Below are 19,378 nucleotides of genomic sequence, written 5' to 3' on the forward strand. Positions count from 1 at the left end.
ATAGACATGCACATGTAATAGAATAATACAAAAAGTATTAGCTAACAAGAATAGTACAGATGTAGGTATTGTCACAGGAAGAGTATCTGATACCATGACAAAAACAAGGCCTAAAATTACAGGCACAATATGAGCCCATGTGTATAGAAGATAAACAAATTTTTATTTATTTATTTATTCGGCCTTTTTTGAGACAGAGCCTCACCATACAGTTCAGGCTGGCCTTGAACACACTTTTGTTTTGTTTTGTTTTTTTTTTTTTGTCTTTTTCATTTTTATCGGTACTGGGGATCGAACTCACGACTGCCTGCTTGCAAGGCAGGTGCTTATGCCGCTGAGCTAAATCTCCAGCCCCTGAACACACTTTTGTAGCCCAGGCTGGTTTCAAACTTGCAATGATCCTCCTGCCTCAGGCTCCTCAGTGCTGAGATTAAGCCATGTGCCACCACTCCCAACAAAGAAACAAATTTTAAAAGTGCCCTTCATTATGTATTTGCTCAGACACAAACATATAGCAAAAAAGTCTTGAGGATACATGCCTTGTTGGTAAGGGAAGGCAGAAGTGGCATTGGTTTTGCTTTTTTTCACTATTTGTGTATCTTTCTCTTTGGTATCTTTCCATATAAAGGAATGCAGACGTGTTAATGCATAGTACGGGTACTATGTATAGGGTCATGCACGTGGGGATGTGTGTTCTGTTAAACCCAGAGCTGACAGTGTCAGGTAAGCTAAATGATTCCATGAGAGTCAAACTGGTCTTACTTGCCAACTGTCTTTAAAAATTCCTACCCAGTGCCATTTGAGAAAGAAGCAAAGGATGTAAATTTTGGAAAGGAATAGGCCAAAATGGTCATTCATTGAAGATGAAATGATTAAATTATGTAAACCTGGAAAGCCAGAGGGAATTGCTGGGACAAATAATAGAAGAATTAAGTAAAAGTGTATTCTTTATATATACGCTTTTATAGGTGGTTTATTTGGGAAGGGCATTTTAAGAAACTAATAAGTGTTTGCCTCAGGGGACACGAGCATTAGTGAAAACCTTGCTTTTTAATAGTTTTTCTCTTTCAAATAAAATTTTGGGTCATTTTCAGATTTTAATTTCTACAATTCTCCATAATTAAGTAAACTTCTATTTTTTTTGATGATCACGACAAGAAAATTAGATGTGTTTAGGAGAAATATAAAAAGGGGAGAAAAAGAAAATTCATAAAAAGTTTGAACAGAGTCGAATGTATGGAACAAGACTTTTTTTGCAACAAAATAGAACATTTGTCATTAAAAAGAATATGTGGCTTAGAGAAAAAGCATCTGCTTTGGTCAGATTATGAGGAAGGCTCTGAAGTTGGACCTTAGGGAGAGCCAAAGATTTGAAGTAGAGAAGTAACATGAGACTTCCCGGGAAGCACTAGAGATGATTTTCCTGTTCATCCTCTGTTGAGAACAGCCACCTCTTTTGCTTTCATTGTAGTCTATTACTTTGTTTTGAAACACTCCTCTGATTTATCTTCCTTCTTGGAGGGCAAGAGTCAAATTGTGCACCCTAAGTTATGTCTGGTACATGGTCTTTAAATGGAACTGAGACACATGGTAAGATGTTAGATTTTGTCACCCTTAGTGACTTGGTGAATCTAGGGGCTAAGGGATGACTATAAAATGATTTCTCTATTTTGGTTTCATGCATTTTTATTGAGCAATGCCTGATGGTGTGCTGAGGTTGCAGAAAGTGTAATAAAGCTCTTTCAAGGAACTATGAAGGTAAGACAGATGATCTAGCACTTTTTGAGTGCAGTGTGCTAAACTGTGAGACAGCCACTCCCAGTGTTGGTGTGGTGTCACACAAGACTGCCTGATACAGCCTCTGGGGTAGGTGGCTGGGATGACTATCTGGCCGGATCTAGTCTTAAAGACTGAAAAGTTAATCTAGGAAAGGTGGCTGAGGTACAAAGTGTACAGTGTGGTGTCTGCCTTCTGTGGTACAGAGAAAAACTAAGATCGCTGGGTGTTTCTGGACCTTTATTCATTCAGCAATAGCTGTTGATTTGTTTCTGAGATTTCCGAGATGTTTGCATGTGGAAATACATGAAGGAGACAGAGAAGGGAAGCGCTAGATCATAGCCTTATTTGATATACCAAAGACTCCCAGCTTTTATCTGTAGGTAGGGGAGCCATTGAAGAGTTTTGCATAGGATTGCCTTTAAGATGGACTCACTTGGTCAGGGTTCTGAGTGATAATAAAAACTGAACCAGTGAGGTCACATTAAGTAGTATTGGGAAGGTAATACTTGAAGTGCAGCTGATGCTTGATGACTGTGGAAGTGGTGGGGCTGACCCTTGGTATCTTCTGGGTTTTGGTTCCATAACCACTGGCTACCAAGATGTACAATATAAAATGGCATATCCTTCCATATACTTTAAATCATGTCTGCTGAGTATAATTCCTAATGCAGTGTACATGCTGTGAATAGTTGCTGTGCTGTATTGTTTAGGGAATGATGACAAGAAAAAGGTCTACACATGTTACGGCTTATACCTAGATTTCTAGGTATAAGCCTCATGTGCTCATTGATGGCGACTTTGGAAGAGGGCTGATTAGAGTGTTTGAATGTGGATTAAGAGTGGGGATAATGGAAGCCCCCCCAGGGGTGTGGGTGCCACCAGTCAGTAGGTTTAGAATAGACTGTAAAGGGAGAAAGGGAAGGCAGGCTTGTAGCTAGGTGTGTTGCTTGCTGCTTCCCTGCTTGCTGTGGACTGTTTGACCTCTGTGATGCCCCTCCGCTACACCAGCTGACTGTGGACTGAAACCTCTACAAACTGTGAGCCTAAAGAAACGTTTCCTCCTTCAACTTGCGGATGTCTGATATTTTGTCTTAGCAGTGAGAAAAGTAACCAAGACAATATATATTTAATAAAGACATTTTTCCAAAATATTTTTGATGCCTGTATAATTACTTAATTTTACAAATGTAGAGCCAACAATTACAGAATGATGTCCAAACTTAATATTTTTCTCTATAATAGAAACATTCATGTTAATTTCCAATTAACTTTATAGAGAATAACACGTAGTTCTTTGGTATGTTCCTAAAAGTTATTGTATCTATTGACATTGCCAAAATAAGAGTAAAGGTTTTTTGGATGATTTTTTTATTAGAAAATAAAATTTTGTAGCAAAATAATAAGAGAACAACAAAAGTTAATACATCTTGATGTATTATTTATAAAGTGTGAAAACAATTCTCTTGCATAGCAGAAACAAACTTACTAGCACAAAACTTTCTTTTCGGTGGACTCAGAGAAACTAGTAATTACCATATAAAAATATTTTTGAAGCAAGACTTGGTTCAGGAGACCCATCTGAACCTCTCCCCAGTTCCTCCTGTTTACCTAGCTCCCATTTTGATCTCCACTTGCATATATATACTTTGAGTTTCTCGTAAGAGAAGCCATATGATATTTAAGCCTGTATGTCTGACTTAACATATTCTCAAAATGTACCCATTTACCTACAAATGCAGGTTTAGAGTGTTACTCCATTGTATATAAATACATTTTACTTAACCATTCGTTTGTCAATGGGTATATATGTGTGCTGTTTCCAAGATGTAGCTATTATGTGGGTATACATGTATCCCTGTAATATAATTTTATTATATTTGGAAAGGTACATAAAAGGGGGTAGCTGGGTCAAATGGGATTTGCATTAGTTTTTGAGGAATCTTCACACTGATTTCCATAGTGTGTGTATTAGTTTATATTCCTACCAATAGCATAGAAGAGTTCCTTTTCCCCCACATCCTCATCAGTGTTTGTTATTAGATTTTTTTGATGATAGCCATTCTTTCTGGAATAAGATGGTATCTCAAAGTAGTTTTAATTGGCATTTCTCTAATGCCAGCTATGTTGAACATTTTTCCATATACAATGGTACTTTTTCACAAACTTAATTTGTTCTGCAGTTTTGAAAAAGATGGCCACATTTATGTTTGTGTGAGAAAGATGGCTGCAGTTACGTTTGTCACCTGATGCAGTTTGCAAACAAAAAGAATTTTGCCAAATGCTTCTGTTTGTGAGCCATATCGTTTGCAAACAAAAGTGTGCATGAGCCAAGTTACCATTGTATAGTATTTATTGGCTATTTGTAATTCTTGGACGTGTCTATTCGTCTGCTGCCTATTTTTTTGTTGGGCTTTTTCTTTTGGGGAGTCTTAATTTTTTTGAGTTCTTTATGCATTCTAGCTATATTGCTCTGTCCAAGGAATAGCTGGCAAAATGTTTTTTTCCATTCTGTAGATTGTCTTTTGACTCTGTTGGTGGTTTCTTTGCTATGCAGAACCATTTTAATTAGATATTCCATTGTTGGTGTTCAATATTATTTATTGTGCCATTGAGGTTTTACTAAAAAAGTATTTGCCTAAGCCTATATCTTCAAGTTATACCCATTTTATCTTCCAGCAGATGGATTAAAGTCAATCTTCCACAGGTGGATATCCAGTTTTCCCTGTCTGTCTGTCTGTCTGTCTGTCCTCCAGTGTGTGCTTTTGGCCCCTTTGTCAAAGATAAAATAACTGTACGTGTTTGGGGTTGTTTCTGCTGCCTTTATTCTGTTCCACTAATATGCATGCCTGTTTTTGTGCCATTATGCTGTTCGAAACACCATACTTTATAGTATAACTTCAAGTCTGAAATTGTGTTGCTACGTGCTTTGCTTTTAACACCCAGGATTGCTTTTGCTATTCTGGGTCTCTTGTTCCATATAAATTATTTTCTTCTAGACTTGTTAGCAATATCATTGGTATTTTGACTGGGATTGCATTAAATACATGTATCAGATTTGAAAGTGTAGCAACTTTGATGATACTGATTCTGCATATACAGGAACAAGGGATATCTTTCCATTTTCTGATGTCCTCCTCAATTGCAGAGACTTCTATAATGAAAATTACATTACTTGATTAGGTGAAATCAAAAGTATTGAATTTTTTGATGCTGTTATAAATGATACTATTTTCCTAATTTATTTTTCAGTTGAGTTAATTATTAATGTATAGGAATGCTTTTGACTTCTGTGTTTGTTTTGTATCCTGCTACATTGCCAGATTTGCTTATTAATTCTAGGAATGTTTTGGTGGAATTTTTTGGGTCTTGTAAGTAAAATATCATGTCATCTGCAAATAATGATACTTAGACTTTGTTCTTTTCTATTTGTATTCTTTTTATTTCTTTCAGTTGCTTGATTACTCTGGCTAACGTATAGAGGACTGTGTTAAATATGAGTGGTGATAATGGGCATCTTTGTCTTGTTCCTGATTTTAGAAGGGAAGGTTTCCCATTTTTTCCCATTTAATATGATGCTGGCAAGTGAGTTCACCATAAATGGCTTTTATCAGATTAAGATTAGGTCCTTCTATACCTATTTTCTTCAGGATTTGTCATGATGGATTTTGTTTTATCAAACTTTTTTTTTCTATTGAAATGATTGCATCACTTTTTCGTTGTTGTTGGGTGGGTTTTTTGCTTGTTTGTTGTTTGGCCCTTGCTTCTGTTTATGTGATGAATTGCATTTAGTTGATTGGTGTATGTTGAACCATTCTTCCCTCTCTGGAAGGATTAGTCATGGTGAGTAATCTTTTTGATGATTTGTATATTCAGATTTTTACATCTATGCTTATTAGAGAGATTGACCTGTAATTCTTTGTTGGTTGAGTCTTTGGTTTAGGGATCAGGATAATGTTAGCTTCCAGGAAAGTACTCCTTCCCTCTGAATTATATTAGAGCTTGAGAGGTGTCGGTGTTAAATCTTCCCTGAAGTTCTTGTAGAATTCTGCTGTGAATGCATCAGGACCTGGACTTTTCTTTTTTTACTGAGTAGTGTTTTTATTATTGCTTTAGTTTCATTGCCTGCTACTTAATTCTTTAAGATCTTTAAGTCTTCGTGGTTCAGTTTTGGTAATTCATATGTATCTAGGAATCTCCATTTCTTCTGAGTTGTGCACTTTTTTTGGCATGTGTTTGTGAAGTAATGGCTAATAATTTTCTGGCTTTTGGCAATGTTTGTTGTGGTTTCATCTTTTTCTAATTGCTTTGATTCGTGTCTTTTCTTTCCTTTTTTATTGTTTTGATAAGATTGGCTAAGGGTTTTTCCATACTTTATTCTTTCAACAAACCAGCTCATTCTTTTTTTTTTTTTTTTGTCTCCGTTTATTTCTGGTTTGATCTTTATCATTTCCTTTCTTGTACAAGCTCTGGATTTGGATTGGTCTTGTGTTTCTAGGACCTTGAGGTATGTATCGCTAGGTTATCTATTTGGGCTTACTGTTTTTCTGATTTGTGCACTCATTGCTATAAACTTCCCTCATAGGACTGCTTTCATTGTATCCTTAAGTTCTTATGTGTTGTAGTGGCATTATTTTAATTCTAGGAGTTGCCTTTATTTCTTCCTTAATTTCTTTTGTGACTCATTGATTATTCAAGAATGTGTTAATTTTTATACAATTGCATAGTTTCTGTGGTTTCTTATTTCTTTCTAGTTTCATTGCATTGTGATCTGGTAATATATATGGTGAAATTTTGATTGTTTTGCATTTACTTAGGCTACCTAGGTCTGTTCTGGAGAAAGTACCTTGTGCTGCAGAAAAGAATATGCATTCTGCTGTTGGGTAGAACACTGTGTACATCTTTGAAATACGTTTGTTCAGAGGTTTGGTTCAATTCATGTTTCTTTGTTTTTTGTTTAGTTGATTTATTTGTGATAGAGGGGGCTCTCAAGGTTCAGTTGATGGTATTAATGTTTATCTGATCTTTTATGTCATATTAGTTTTACATAATTGAGTGCATTGTGGTTTGATGCATATGTGTTTATAATTGTTAAGTCTTCTGGTTGAATGGGTCCATTAACTAATATGTAATTGATTCTTTGCCTCTTTTGATCAGCTTTGATTTAAAGTACACTCTTTCTGAACATAAGATTAACTATCTTATTTTCAGGCTCCCATCTTATGCAGTATTGTTTTTTATCTTATTTTTAGTCAGTAAATTTCTATTTGTGTTAAATGTGTTTCCTGTATACAGTGTACTGCTGGATTTTGTTTCTTAATCCATTCTTGCCAATCTGTGTCTTTTGATTGCTAAATTGAGTCTGTTTACATCAGTAGTTATAATAGGTATTGACTTAATCCTATAATTGTATTATTTTCCAGTTGCTGTTTTGCTCTTTCTCTTTTACTTAATTGCTATCTTTACCTGATACATTCATTGTATTAGACTTTTTGTATTGTTAGCTTTATTGTCTTCAAGAATATCCTTGAATTTTTTGGAGTGTTGACTTGGTGGTTCTGAATTTCTTTAGGCTCTTTTTATCATTGAAATACTTTATTTCTCCCTCAATTAGAAAAATAATTTTGCAGATATAACAGTTCAGAAGTTGTTTTCTTTTAGAGGATGAAATACTTCATTCTAAGCTCTTCTTGCCTTTAAGGTTTATGTTAAGAAAAATTTTTAGAAATTTTTGTGAGTTTTCCTTTATATGTATGTCGTTTTTCTCTAAGATTCTGTTTTTTTCTCTAAGCTTCTGCCTTTAAGATGTCTGTTCTTGTGTTGGACTTCTGGTATTTTAATTATGTGGCATGGAGTGATTTTTTTTTCCCCCCAGTCATGGTTATTTGGGGTTCTGTATGCTTCACTTGCCTATGTATTAAATTCCTTTTCCATGTCTGGAAGGTTTCCTGTTACTACTTCTATACCCTTTGTGTTGTCTGCTAAGTTTTCATTAATGCCTGTTATTTTTATGTTAGACTTCTTTGAGTCACTTTGCAGCTGCTGGATGCATTCGTCATGTTCTCTTATTTTTAATCTCATTAACTGATGATTAACTACAACCCTGTCTGCCAGATCTGACACTATTCATATCGGTCACTTCTGCTACTCATACTTCTAGTCTGCTACTCATACTTTTAGTATTTTTAATTGTCTGGATTTCTGTTTGAAGTGTTTTTATGGATTCTCACTCTCTTCTATGCTGGACATAATGGTTTGAATCTTTTTCTTTAGCTCCACTAGATTTTTTGTAGTGTCTTCTAGATTCACTGTTCACCTATTTCATTTGGGTCATTATCTGACTAGTGATCTCTTCTTTAAATTTACCAAGCACCTTATTGAACTGTCCATATCTTATTAGACTTTCAGCTGTGTGGCTTATGATTTTCTCCCCCAGCCCCCGTTGAACCATCTTTTGGAGAGTTGGGAATTTTAGATGCATTTTGTTTCCCTGTCTTTTCATGTTTCTATATTTTTGATTTTTGTGCTGGAGTTTGGGTTCTTAGGAACCCACAGTTTCATTGATGAACCCTAGGCAATCCAGATATTGGCATACAGAGAAAATCAATTGACAGCAACTATGTTACCTTGGCTACAGTAGTGAAGTCAGCAATAACAATGGTGTTAAATATCAACCGAATACTGACACACCATAAGAACCACTCTTGAACTGGCCTTAGCTATAGCAAAGACCTCAGTGATTTTAGTGAGGACGCTTAGGCACCAAGATACTAGCCTATAATAATTTAAACCACTAATGTCTGCTTCATGTAGGCAGCTGTGCAGGAGTTCAAGCATACCTCTGGGCTAAATGCCACCTTGCACAGATCCACCTATTTAAAGGTTATACCCACCAATTCTGACCTCCCACCACAGTGTCCAGATCTCCTTGCCTGAGCACAGCCCTCTCAGTGGATCTGAGGAGGTTCCTGTTTAACTCTGACCCTCAAGCTTATCTGTGAGTAACGAATGCATCAGTCTTCAGGTGAAACTCTTCTCCTGGGCAGTTTCTGATTGTCACTTCTGCAGTCCTGTGTTGTGGAGAACCCAGCAGTAGAGCTTGGTAGGATTTGGTGGTTTGGCCGCCCTCTTTCCACCCACATGGATTGTGCAGGCCCTGCACTGGGGGCCAGCGTTCAAGAGAGGAAGTTTTAAAGGTACTTTATTGAACAGAAATTGAAGCCAAGTAGCCTTTTCTTGTTTTTTGTTTGTTTTGCCATTTTAACCACTTTTTTTCCATTAGTACATGCTTATAATAATACATAATGTTTCCATTCCCTGTGTGGTGTTGGTACAGGTACACAGCACATCATAATTCCTTTTTCATCCCCTTTCCCTTCCTTCCCTCCCCCTTCATCTGTCTCTTGATCCCTATTTATCTTTGGGTATAAATGATGTGAACAGTATTCAGATGTGGAAGGACTTTTTTTGGTGCTGGGGAACAAACTCACAACCTTGCACTTTCCAGGCAGGTGTTTATGGTGCTGAGCTAAATATCCGGCCCAGGACATTTTGATAAGTTGATTTAGATGTAATCAAAATTCCAGAATAGTCTTCAATTACTGCTTGATTTCTTTTTTCCAAAAGGAATTATGGCCCTTAAATCTTGTTGACAGCATAAAACTACTTGAGTAATAATACTGTACATGGTCATATTTAATTTATATAATATTGTATTTCATTATAGGTACTGAGGATGTTGTAGGTCCTGAAGGAATGGAGAAATTTTGTGAAGACATTGGTGTAGAACCTGAAAATGTAAGTCTAACTTACTGAGCAGTGTCAATCAGTAATTTTTCTTTCTTAAATCTTTTGTCCCCTCACAAATAAGCAATAGTAAAGAAATAATGATATATTTGTATTTATGAGTCCACTTAAGAATTAAGTTCCAATTCTGGTTTGATTTGTAAGTATTTATTTTTCTTGTAAGTGGGAGGATGTTAACTATTGTCACTTTTTCCCTATGGTTTAATTTCTTATGTATAAAAGGTACAGTAATTATGTACTTAATGTAGGTGTTTAAACCATGATGTGGGCACATGTAACTATATGACAGGTCAATTGCAGGGCTGAGCCTCTGCATGCTGTGTATCTTTATCCCTCTTAGTAGTTCTTTCAGCTGAATGTGGAATTAGTCCTAGACTTTGAGTAAATTCATGAAGGTTTTGAGTAGATAATAATTAGGAATTTTTCACAGATCTTTCATTTCCAATTAAACTTACTTCAGAAAGTGATTTTTTTTTAGTGTTAAAATCATTAACCAATTGTTAAGTGTTCTTTGCTTAATTATTTTTGTGTAATTTTTAGCATCATCTTACTGTTTCCACATAATCTGTGTTATACCAGAATGAGAAATTATTCTCATATACACACCCTAGCTCATAAACAATATAGTTTGATTTTATATTAACCTTGTATCCTAGGTCCAAAAGGAATTTGTGACCTGGTGGAGAACATGCCCTGTATTTAGACTTTGTGAGATATCTGGTATCCCTTAATATATGTTATGCTTTCAAAGAAAACTGAGAATTGAGTCCTCATGTGTGCTTCTTAAAACATTTTATACTTAGCATTTCTGTACTATTGTTCCATTGTGATTAACCCTACTTAAATTTTCTAAAGTGCCTTGGAATGTCTTTTACTCATTACATGAATTTTTGTCTGGAATGTTTCACTTTAATGTGTCTCAGTTCATATATCTTCATAATTTGCCTTAGCATAAAAATCTGGGGGAATGGGACCAGTAGTATTTCTTTAGATCTAGTAGACGGACATAGGAAAGGACCATTTGACTAACTTCCCAGAAGGGCTTTTTCTGCTGAAGTCTGGGTCAGGCTTGGCACAGTATTTTCTAACAGGGTTGTCAGAGGGTGAGAGTGAGTTGAGCCCGATGGTAGATCTAGGGCAACCATCTAGAAGACGATAATAAACACGCGTTCAGATGAGGTTGGGTTGGTTCACGATTAAGCTGTAGGTGTATAAGGCTTTAGCTGTAGGTCTTAGAGGCCTTTGTCAGAGGGGACTGCTGACTAAGTAGGAATAGTGGGTGCAGCTTATCAAAGTTTGTCACCCCTAATAGCAGTATTTAATAAAAGAGAGCTATTATTATCATTCTTTTTTTGGCATTTAAAAAGTCTGTTAGAAGGAATAGATATAGTGGGAATAGATACTGTGTGAAACCGTGTTGAAGACTTAAGGCCAGATTCAGAATATCACTCCAAGTAGGTTAATGTCACCAATAGAAATTACATTATTTTATATAGTCTCTTCGAAGTTTTCTCCCAGTTGTATTTTGGAAGTATTTAAAATGCCCACCTCACCTGATATTCATAGCTTATGAAACTTAAGCAGCTGATAAAATTCAAGTCTACTTGACCAAGATAAAGGCAAAGTCCTTTATTTTTTAGTTTTCTGACTAGTTAACGATTTCACGTATAGATTGTTTGCTGGTGTGAATATCTACTTTGGCTACTTAGCCATATTTCACTTACTTGGGCCTTGGACCTTCACCTTTATTTACTTATTTTTTAAACTCAAGATTTTATGTGGGATTTTAAGTTTCTATTAAAGGGATAAAAAGAGTACTGTTTAAAACTATAATTTGTGTTAGAAAAGGTATTAACTAACCTAGGTAAATTGACGTATAGGAATCAGCATTCCAAGAAATCTGACAGCTAAAGAGAAAATCTAATGTGTGAATACCTTAAAGAACATATAATTCCTTCTTTGGGGAAATTCTTTTTAGTGGCCCATTGATTTCTTAAGTGACCATTTTTAACCTGTTTAACAGTCATTTTAACCTATTTAGCAATCAATATTGATCAGCCCAAGTATTCTGCCTAATAATTCAGATTTTCTAAATCCAAAAAAATGAATTTTAAAAAACTGGTATATACCAATTTATTTGATGAAAAGTCCTAGAAATTTAGTAGGTTCTCATGGATATTAATTTCCAAAGTTGAAAACCATGAAGTCAGCATTGGAAGAAAGCTTTGTTATTAGTCCTTTAGTTATCAAACACATTTTAGCCTACAAACTAGTTTGTTGGCCTACAGATCAAAGGACTGACCTTGAAAATCTGAATACTCTTGGAATTCTTAAAGTACAGCTAGGCCTTTCGAGACTCATTAAATTATCCAAAAATGCTTTTCTAAGTGATTCTTTTGTTATTAAATTTTTATATTATCTTGATCCCTTTCTTTGTAACCATCATCTGACCCGGTTAGATACATAGAAGATGGTTCAGGGTAGTTCTTTAGCAGTTGAGAAGAAGCCTTAGGTTCTCTGTAAAGAAATTACATTAAAGAGTATCCTGGTCCTTGATCAGTTGTATAGCAGAAACAGGCACTGAATAAAAATACAGCAAATGGAGAGTGCCCATTAACGGCGCGTACCTGACCCCAGCTAGGATTTGGTTGTGCCTTGTGTGTGGTGACTGTCCACAGGTGGCTTGCAGAGTGCCAGGTTTGTCCTATGAGGGCCTTGTCTCTCTCCTTTTAGGACTGACATACTCTATTTCTTAGTTATAGTCATCTTTCCTCAGATTTTGAGGTGGATGAGGACAACTTCCTCCTCCTTGCCCAGTTATGGTTGGCCTTATACCAGGACTTTGGATGCAGAACTTTGAATGGCTTGAAGCTGGTTTTACCCTTGAAGTGTAATTTTTGTCTTCACACCTTCAAGCATTTAAGTGTAATTTACCTTTGGTTCTCTGGGCCAGGTGAAATACTGATAAATTAGTGTCATAAACCTGAATTGTCACAGTTCCTGACATCTGCAGTTTCAGAAGATTCACTAAAAAGCAAGAATGGCACTGAAGGATTGGTCCCCACTGAGAAGCAGTTGGATTGTGTCACTCCTTCTGGCTCATTCCAGACTCAGCACTATTTTAAATGGAACCACAGGCTACTTTAAAATGATTTCCTGAAAAAAAATGCAGTGGTCCAAACCTGTAATCCCAGCACTTCGGAAGACTGAGCCAAGATCACAAGTTCAGACTCAGCCTGGGCAACTTAGTGACTTACCCAGACCCTGACTTAGTGTGGGGAGTGTCGTTTAGTGTGAAAGCCGTAGGTTCAGTTTCAGTCTCCAATAGTGTTTCCCCGCAGGGTATGTGGCTCAGTCCACAAACATTAATGTATGTGTGGTCTGTTCCCCAGGGCACATCTCCCAGCATCCACTGTTTTGTTTAGCAGTCTTTTTTACCTTGCCATTTCACTTGGTAGAAGATTGGAGATTGTTCCATGTTTGAATGCATAGCTCTACCTCATTTATGTTAATGGTGTCACAATATTCCTTTATTTAGGATGTATTTAGCAAAAAAGTATTTAACCAGACCCTCACTCACAGGCATTTGGTTGTTTTCAGCCTTTTGCCACAACAAGCTATTCCACAACAAATATGAAGTATATAGTATAGTTTTTCGTGTACATGTATGAATATAGCTATGAAATAGCTTTCTATAGGAGTAATTGGTGAGTGAATAATTGGCTTTAATCTTGATAGATTGCTTTCATTCCATGGCTGTACAGCCAGAAAATGAATGTTTTTCCAAACCTGGTTCAGCAGACTGCATTCTCATACTGTTTAGATATTTGCCAAAGTAGAGCTGAATTTTCAAGTTACTCTTTTCATATTTCAGTGACTAAATCATTATTGAGAGTAGAAGCATTTGTAGGTGTTGGTATATTTAATTGCTGAGATTTTATTTGTCTTTTCTTTTTAAATAGGTAGTTATGCTTGTCCTAGCTTGGAAATTGGATGCACAAAACATGGGTTACTTTACTCTCCAAGAATGGTTAACAGGAATGACTTCTTTACAGTAAGTTCTGAGACTGTTCGGGGCCCTACATCTTCCCCAGCTGGATTCTTCTTTCTTGGGAGCTCAGGAGATGACTGAATGCTTGGAAGTAAAGTTTTTTTTATCTTTATGTATGGAAAAATGTTAATGTTCTTCTAGAGCAGTTCTGTCCAGCAGAAATAGGCCAACCCTTTTTCATGTATGTGAGCTACACATTCAATTTAAAATTTTCTCATAGCTATATTAACATAGAAAAAAGTAAAATTAGTTTTTAATGTATTGTATTTAACTCAAATACCCAGAATTTTGCCATTCCACCATATGTCCTGTATTATTATTTTTTAATGTTACATATTTTAAAAAATCAATGAAGTGTTTCATATTTTTTTATAATCTTCAAAACCAGGTGTGTATTTCACATTTATGAGCCATGTAGCAGTTACTCTTAGCTGTGTTCCAAGTGCTCACTAGTCACACATGCCTCCTGGCTACTGTTCAACAGTATGTGTTTAGAGCTTATTAAAAAGCCTGATTTGCTCCATGTGGTACTTTATGCCTATAAACTCTGAGACTTTATGCATATAAACTTTATGCCGAACTCTGAGAGGCTGAAGCAGAAGGATCACAAGTTCAAGTCTAGCCTAAGAAACTTGGCAACTTAAAGAGACCCTGTCTCAAGCAAAACATAAAAAAAGGAGCTGGGAATATTAACTCAATGTGAAGATTCAATCCCCAGTACCACTGAAAAAAGACCTCCTAAAACGAAAGGCATTATTGATTTATAAGAAGTTAAGTAAAGTTTAATTTATGAGTGAAAATATTTTATTTCTTCTATTTTATACACCTGATTTTAGCTTTGGGCAACTAGAACTTCATTACTTCAGTGATTAAAAAAAATAGTAAAGAGTTCATATTGCTTGGCCTGGAATTTAAAAAATCTGTGTTGTGTATTCACTTAGTACTTGTGCGTACATGTATGTTTTCACAAAGAGTTTCACAAGTAAACAGATCGTTCTGCTATATTATGCCTTAAAAGACATAGTTGGGATGGATCACTAAACATTTTAGATAGTTAAAAGTGAAACATGAATTGTTAGCATAGTAACTTTGTTACAGAATACTTGCAATGCCTTATCTTTTTCTTTTTGCTTGAACTAGGAATAATAGTAATAGACCTTCATTTTTTTTCTTACTAAAGTTGAGTTGGAAATGGTCTAATGATACTATTTAAATAATTTTGGAATTTGTCAGCTTTAATGCTCGTCCCTTTGGGTAGTATTCTATTGCTTTGTTTTCAGTGTGCTTTTTTATGAAACCTTTCCATTGTTTTCTCATTAAAGCCTTAAGGCTACTTTGTGAAAGACCAGTCAGACTGTATCCTGAAAGTTTGATAGATGAGGAAACAGGCTTAGAGGAACTAAGCAGCAAAGATTGAAAGGAAGCCCAGGATTTCTGATTAAGCCACGTTTTCCCTCTAACAGTAGTGCCTGATAGAAAATGAATTTTACTTAAAACCCAAACCATCCTTTTACAAATACACTTTTCTGTCAGCATGCTCTAGAATTTTAGTGTAGGTCTCTGAAATCTCTGTGTAATTGTGTTTGGAAGAACAGTGCCTTACAATTTAAAGCCTACTGACTTTTTCATTATTTTTCTCACAGCCATCTGAGGAAAGCCAGGCTGCTTTTTTCAAGTATTCTTATGATGATGGATGCATGGCCATATCAGGATTTTATTTCAGGGCTTCAGAGACAGCAACAGCAATACTTTCAGGCCCATTTTTGTTTGTTTTAAAAGGATATGGCATCCATTTTTGTAGTTTTGGGTTTTTACATTTGTCTTTAGCAAAGCATCTTACCAGGCCGTGCCCATCAATTTTGAGGGCCTCACATCCTGGGAAATGAAAGAGGCCGTTACCTGAAGAGGTCTGTCCTTGTTCTAAGGGGGCCACACACTCTGTCCAGCTCCTTAGTGAGCAGCTTCTGAGGTGGTGTGGTGGCAGTGGTGGCAGGCTGGCTCTCACAGTGGCTGCAGCCTGGTCTTTGTAATTTAGGGTTCTGTGATAAGCCTTGCCCACTGTGAAGGTATGGAGGAATCTGCTTTCTGTTTTGTGATGTGCTCTTAGTTTCCTTAACAAGTTAGTCATTTGTTCAAATATTTGTATGAAAATAGGATAATAGGTGCAGTTGTTTAGGCCTAGTGGGGGAGACGGTACCCATGAACCAGACAAAGTCCTTTAAGGGCAGGGCCTTAGACACAGTACCCAAAAGTAACAGCGTCATCTTTCTTTATACAAATTAAAGACTAATAATGCCTGTGTTTGTCAGGATTGTGTATCAGGTACCAAGAAAACTTAGGGCAGTTATTTATATGCACTAAAGTGGAAAGTAGTCCAGGTTTTGAATTATTTTATGGTTAAAATTGCAAGTGCTGTAGGTGACTTGCTGTTAGAAGACAGGGTCTTCTCAGGAGAGATGAGTCACAGGGATGACCTAGAAGGGTGTACCTCCCGTGCTGCTGCTCCTCTCTCCCTCTGCTTCCTAGCCCCCATGGGGAGCGGCTTTACTTCTGTCCAGCCCTTTCTGTGCTCTCTCTGCCTTGGAGCCAACTGACCAGGGACAGAACCTGGAACCAAAATAAACCTTTCCTTTAAGTAGTGGGTGTCAGGTATTTTGTTCTAGAGACAAGAAAAGTGATTAAGACATCTTCCATTTTAAAATTGTTTTCTGTTTTTGTTTATTTTCATTTTATTAAGCTATCCGATGAGATACTTTGGAATCAAGATGGAATGAAATATATCTATATCTATATCTATATATATCTATATCTACATCTGTATATATCTCCTGTGCTTATATATACTAGGATATTTCTCAATCCGTTTGGATTGCAATAACAAAATGCCTTAGACTGAGTAGCTTATAAATAGAATTGTAGTGCTGCCCATTCTGGAGTGTGGGAAGTCTTAATGAAGAATGCCTACTTTTGGTTCATAAAATAATGGTGTGTCTAGCTGTACCCTCACATGTGGAGGGGACAAGTAAGTTCCTTTGGGCCTCTTTTGTAAGGACAAGACTCCTGTTCACGTGGGTTCAGTCCCATCACCTCCCAAAGGTCTTCACTCCTTAGTTGGTTACTTTGGGTATTAGGATTCAGCACATGAACCAATGATTCAAAGCACAGCAGTGCATTTGGATAAATGCCAGATTTGAAAAAGTTTGGAGATATAAAAGAATTAAGATAGGGTGGCCAGTGATATAGTTCAGTGGTACAAGTGGCTGCCTGGCAAGTGCGAGGCTGTGAGTTTGATCCCCGGTATAAGAAAAAAAAGATGTTAAGTACATATACTGCTAATAATACTTCACTAATAAAGTATAATAAATAATAATGCTTTACTAATAAAGGTTGTTACTGTACAGTGGAGGTATGCTAGAAATAGGTGATGTCTTTTGAAACCAGAGTTGTCCTCCCTCCTCCCCAGTACCGGGGATTGAACCCTCAGGGTCTTCATGTTGAGCTGCGCTCCAACTCTGCGGAGTCACAGTCTTGCTGAATTTCCCAGGATAGGCTTGGACCTTGATCTTCCTGCCTCAGCTTCCAGGGTTACAGGAACATGCCAGCGTGTCTTGACTGGAACTAGAGTTTTGCAATGGTTCTGTCTCTCTCTGAGTGTGTCTAATGACATCTGCAAACCAGTGTGGTGAAATGACAACTTGTGAATTACCTGAGCACTGGGAATTTAGCGACTTTGACACTGACTGGAGGAGCTGTGAGTGTGGCCTCCTCCCAAGAGCCTATCATCTGAAATAGGCAGTGGTGGGTCTGAGAGGACTGGGTGGGAACACCGTTGCCCTGCCCCTCCGTCCTGCCCAGCCCGAGAAGGCACAGCTCTTACTGAATTGATAGACTTACTGCCTTTCCCAGCTTGCAGGTGTAAGATTACCTCTGATGAATTAAGCTAGTACGAGAACTTAAACTAAAAGAAAAACAAATCAAAAAGTCTTAGCACTGTCTTCTGTTCTGTGTAGAACAGATGAGGAGCCAGAGAATCATTCTCAGGCCGAGTGCAGGGGTGGAGGCTACCCTGGGAAAGGGGGAAGCTACCTCTGTTTTTATCACAGCCGATTCCTGTTACTTCTGAACCTGTTGCAGCGAAATAAAAAATGACCCACATTGTATACATATTTTGGTTTTAGAAGTGGTGCTCTTTAGAAGAATGGCACTGTCACGCTTGTGGCTTTTATTCAACATGGTACACAGCAGAGCACGGGGAGACTTGGGTTGAAGATGTAGTTTTGTAGGAAGTCTCGGGTTGTCTGTAGGTTTCTCAAGCCTGTTAATTCACAGGCCCTCTGCTGGAACTTGGTCCCTGACAAGGTGTCCTTGCCAAGTAGCCACTAGATGGCATCCTGTGGTTCTGGACATGGTGACTCAGCGGTCTCTTTCTCATGGGGGTGAGTCCAGGGGCTCTGTAGACAGATTAAACTATTGACTCTGCACTTCAGCCCCAAGTTCCTGTCCTTACTGGGTACCTCAAGTGGAAATATTACTCTGTGCATTTTACGTTTAAACATAAGACCTGTTCATCTCTTTAGTGCAGAGGCGCTTAGTATCTTTGAGCACAGGGACCTGGAGGGTTGCTACCAGACCTGCAGAACTTCCTGTTTCCCCTGGCCGCTGTGCCCCAAGATGCCAGCAGCTTTATTTTCTGCTAGCTCTGTCATAGTTAACAAAATGAGAGGTCTTTACTCCCGAACCTGTGTTAAGCAGGCAGCTGCTGTGCTCTTCCTCTCATTGCACAGGACTCACGTAGACTTCTGGTCTGTCAAATCCAGCAGGTTTCTGGTGGCTTTCATCCTTGACCCTCTTCCAGTGAAGGGCAGGGATATGGGCCTTACAGTGTTCTGGATTGGCTAGTTTCCCTCCTCTTTGACCTTTCCCCATTACTACTCAATCAGTGATAATTCATCATCACTTACCATTAAAATACCCAGTTCTGTGGTGAAGCCTCCTGCTGCCACTCATGCTTCCCAGATTTACTGCCAGCGAGTGCTTCTCCTGTATTTCCCTTATCTTCATAGCATCTTACTTGGGTTCTCACATCAGCTAAGCAGGCTCTCAGTATCTCTTCTCTGCCCCTGAATCTGCCTCCGCAGGCTCTCAGTATCTCTTCTCTGCCCCTGAATCTGCCTCCACAGAGGTCCCGAGGCTAAGACACAAGCTTGATTTCTCCCATGGTGGGAGATAACCTCCTTTGTTTGAAGGACTCAATAAAAGCCTTTCATAAGAGGCCACAAAAGCCTTTTATGGTCTGAACCTACCCCTTTCTCAGTCTGTTCTCATACTACTTTAGCTCCTAATCTATCCACTCCAGCCACAATGGCTTTCTTTTAGTCTTTTGGACTCATCATGCTTGATTCTGCCACTAGGCCTTTGTACATACTGCTCTTAATATCTGGAGAGCCCTTCCCACCTCTCCTGAAACACCTAGTTCCTGTGTCTCTTTTAGCTCGGGGCTTATGCATCAGTTTTTTGAAGAAACCTTTTTTGACTTCTAAGATAGTCTAATTTTAATCTTTTTCAACATCAAGAAAAAATAAAGGACAATCTAAATTATTTTGTTGCATAAATATTAAATATTTACTCTAATTTTGGCTTTTAGATAGTCTATCTTAATATAGAGACCATGAGGACTTATTTGTAGTTAGCTACAAAAATAGGAGCTTCCACAGATTTTCTAAGAATAAATCACTGTGTTGTATT

The 19,378-nt window shown here is 37.4% G+C and overlaps 1 protein-coding gene across 6 annotated transcripts in view; it reads left to right on the forward strand.

Annotated features, from left to right (window-relative positions):
* Dcun1d4 (defective in cullin neddylation 1 domain containing 4) overlaps nt 1-19,378 on the forward strand; it is a 76,909-nt gene that overhangs the window by 37,902 nt on the left and 19,629 nt on the right. For all 6 annotated transcript variants that reach the window (XM_003471578.5, XM_063240539.1, XM_063240542.1 and 3 more), the window contains exons 6-7: nt 9,503-9,573; nt 13,545-13,636. In XM_003471578.5, the coding sequence (XP_003471626.2) occupies nt 9,503-9,573; nt 13,545-13,636 (163 nt within the window). The remainder of the gene's footprint in view (nt 1-9,502; nt 9,574-13,544; nt 13,637-19,378) is intronic.

Source organism: Cavia porcellus, unplaced genomic scaffold, assembly GCF_034190915.1.
Source record: "Cavia porcellus strain 051 isolate PalLab524CR breed Dunkin Hartley unplaced genomic scaffold, mCavPor4.1 scaffold_30, whole genome shotgun sequence".
Classification (NCBI taxonomy): Eukaryota; Metazoa; Chordata; class Mammalia; order Rodentia; family Caviidae; genus Cavia; species Cavia porcellus.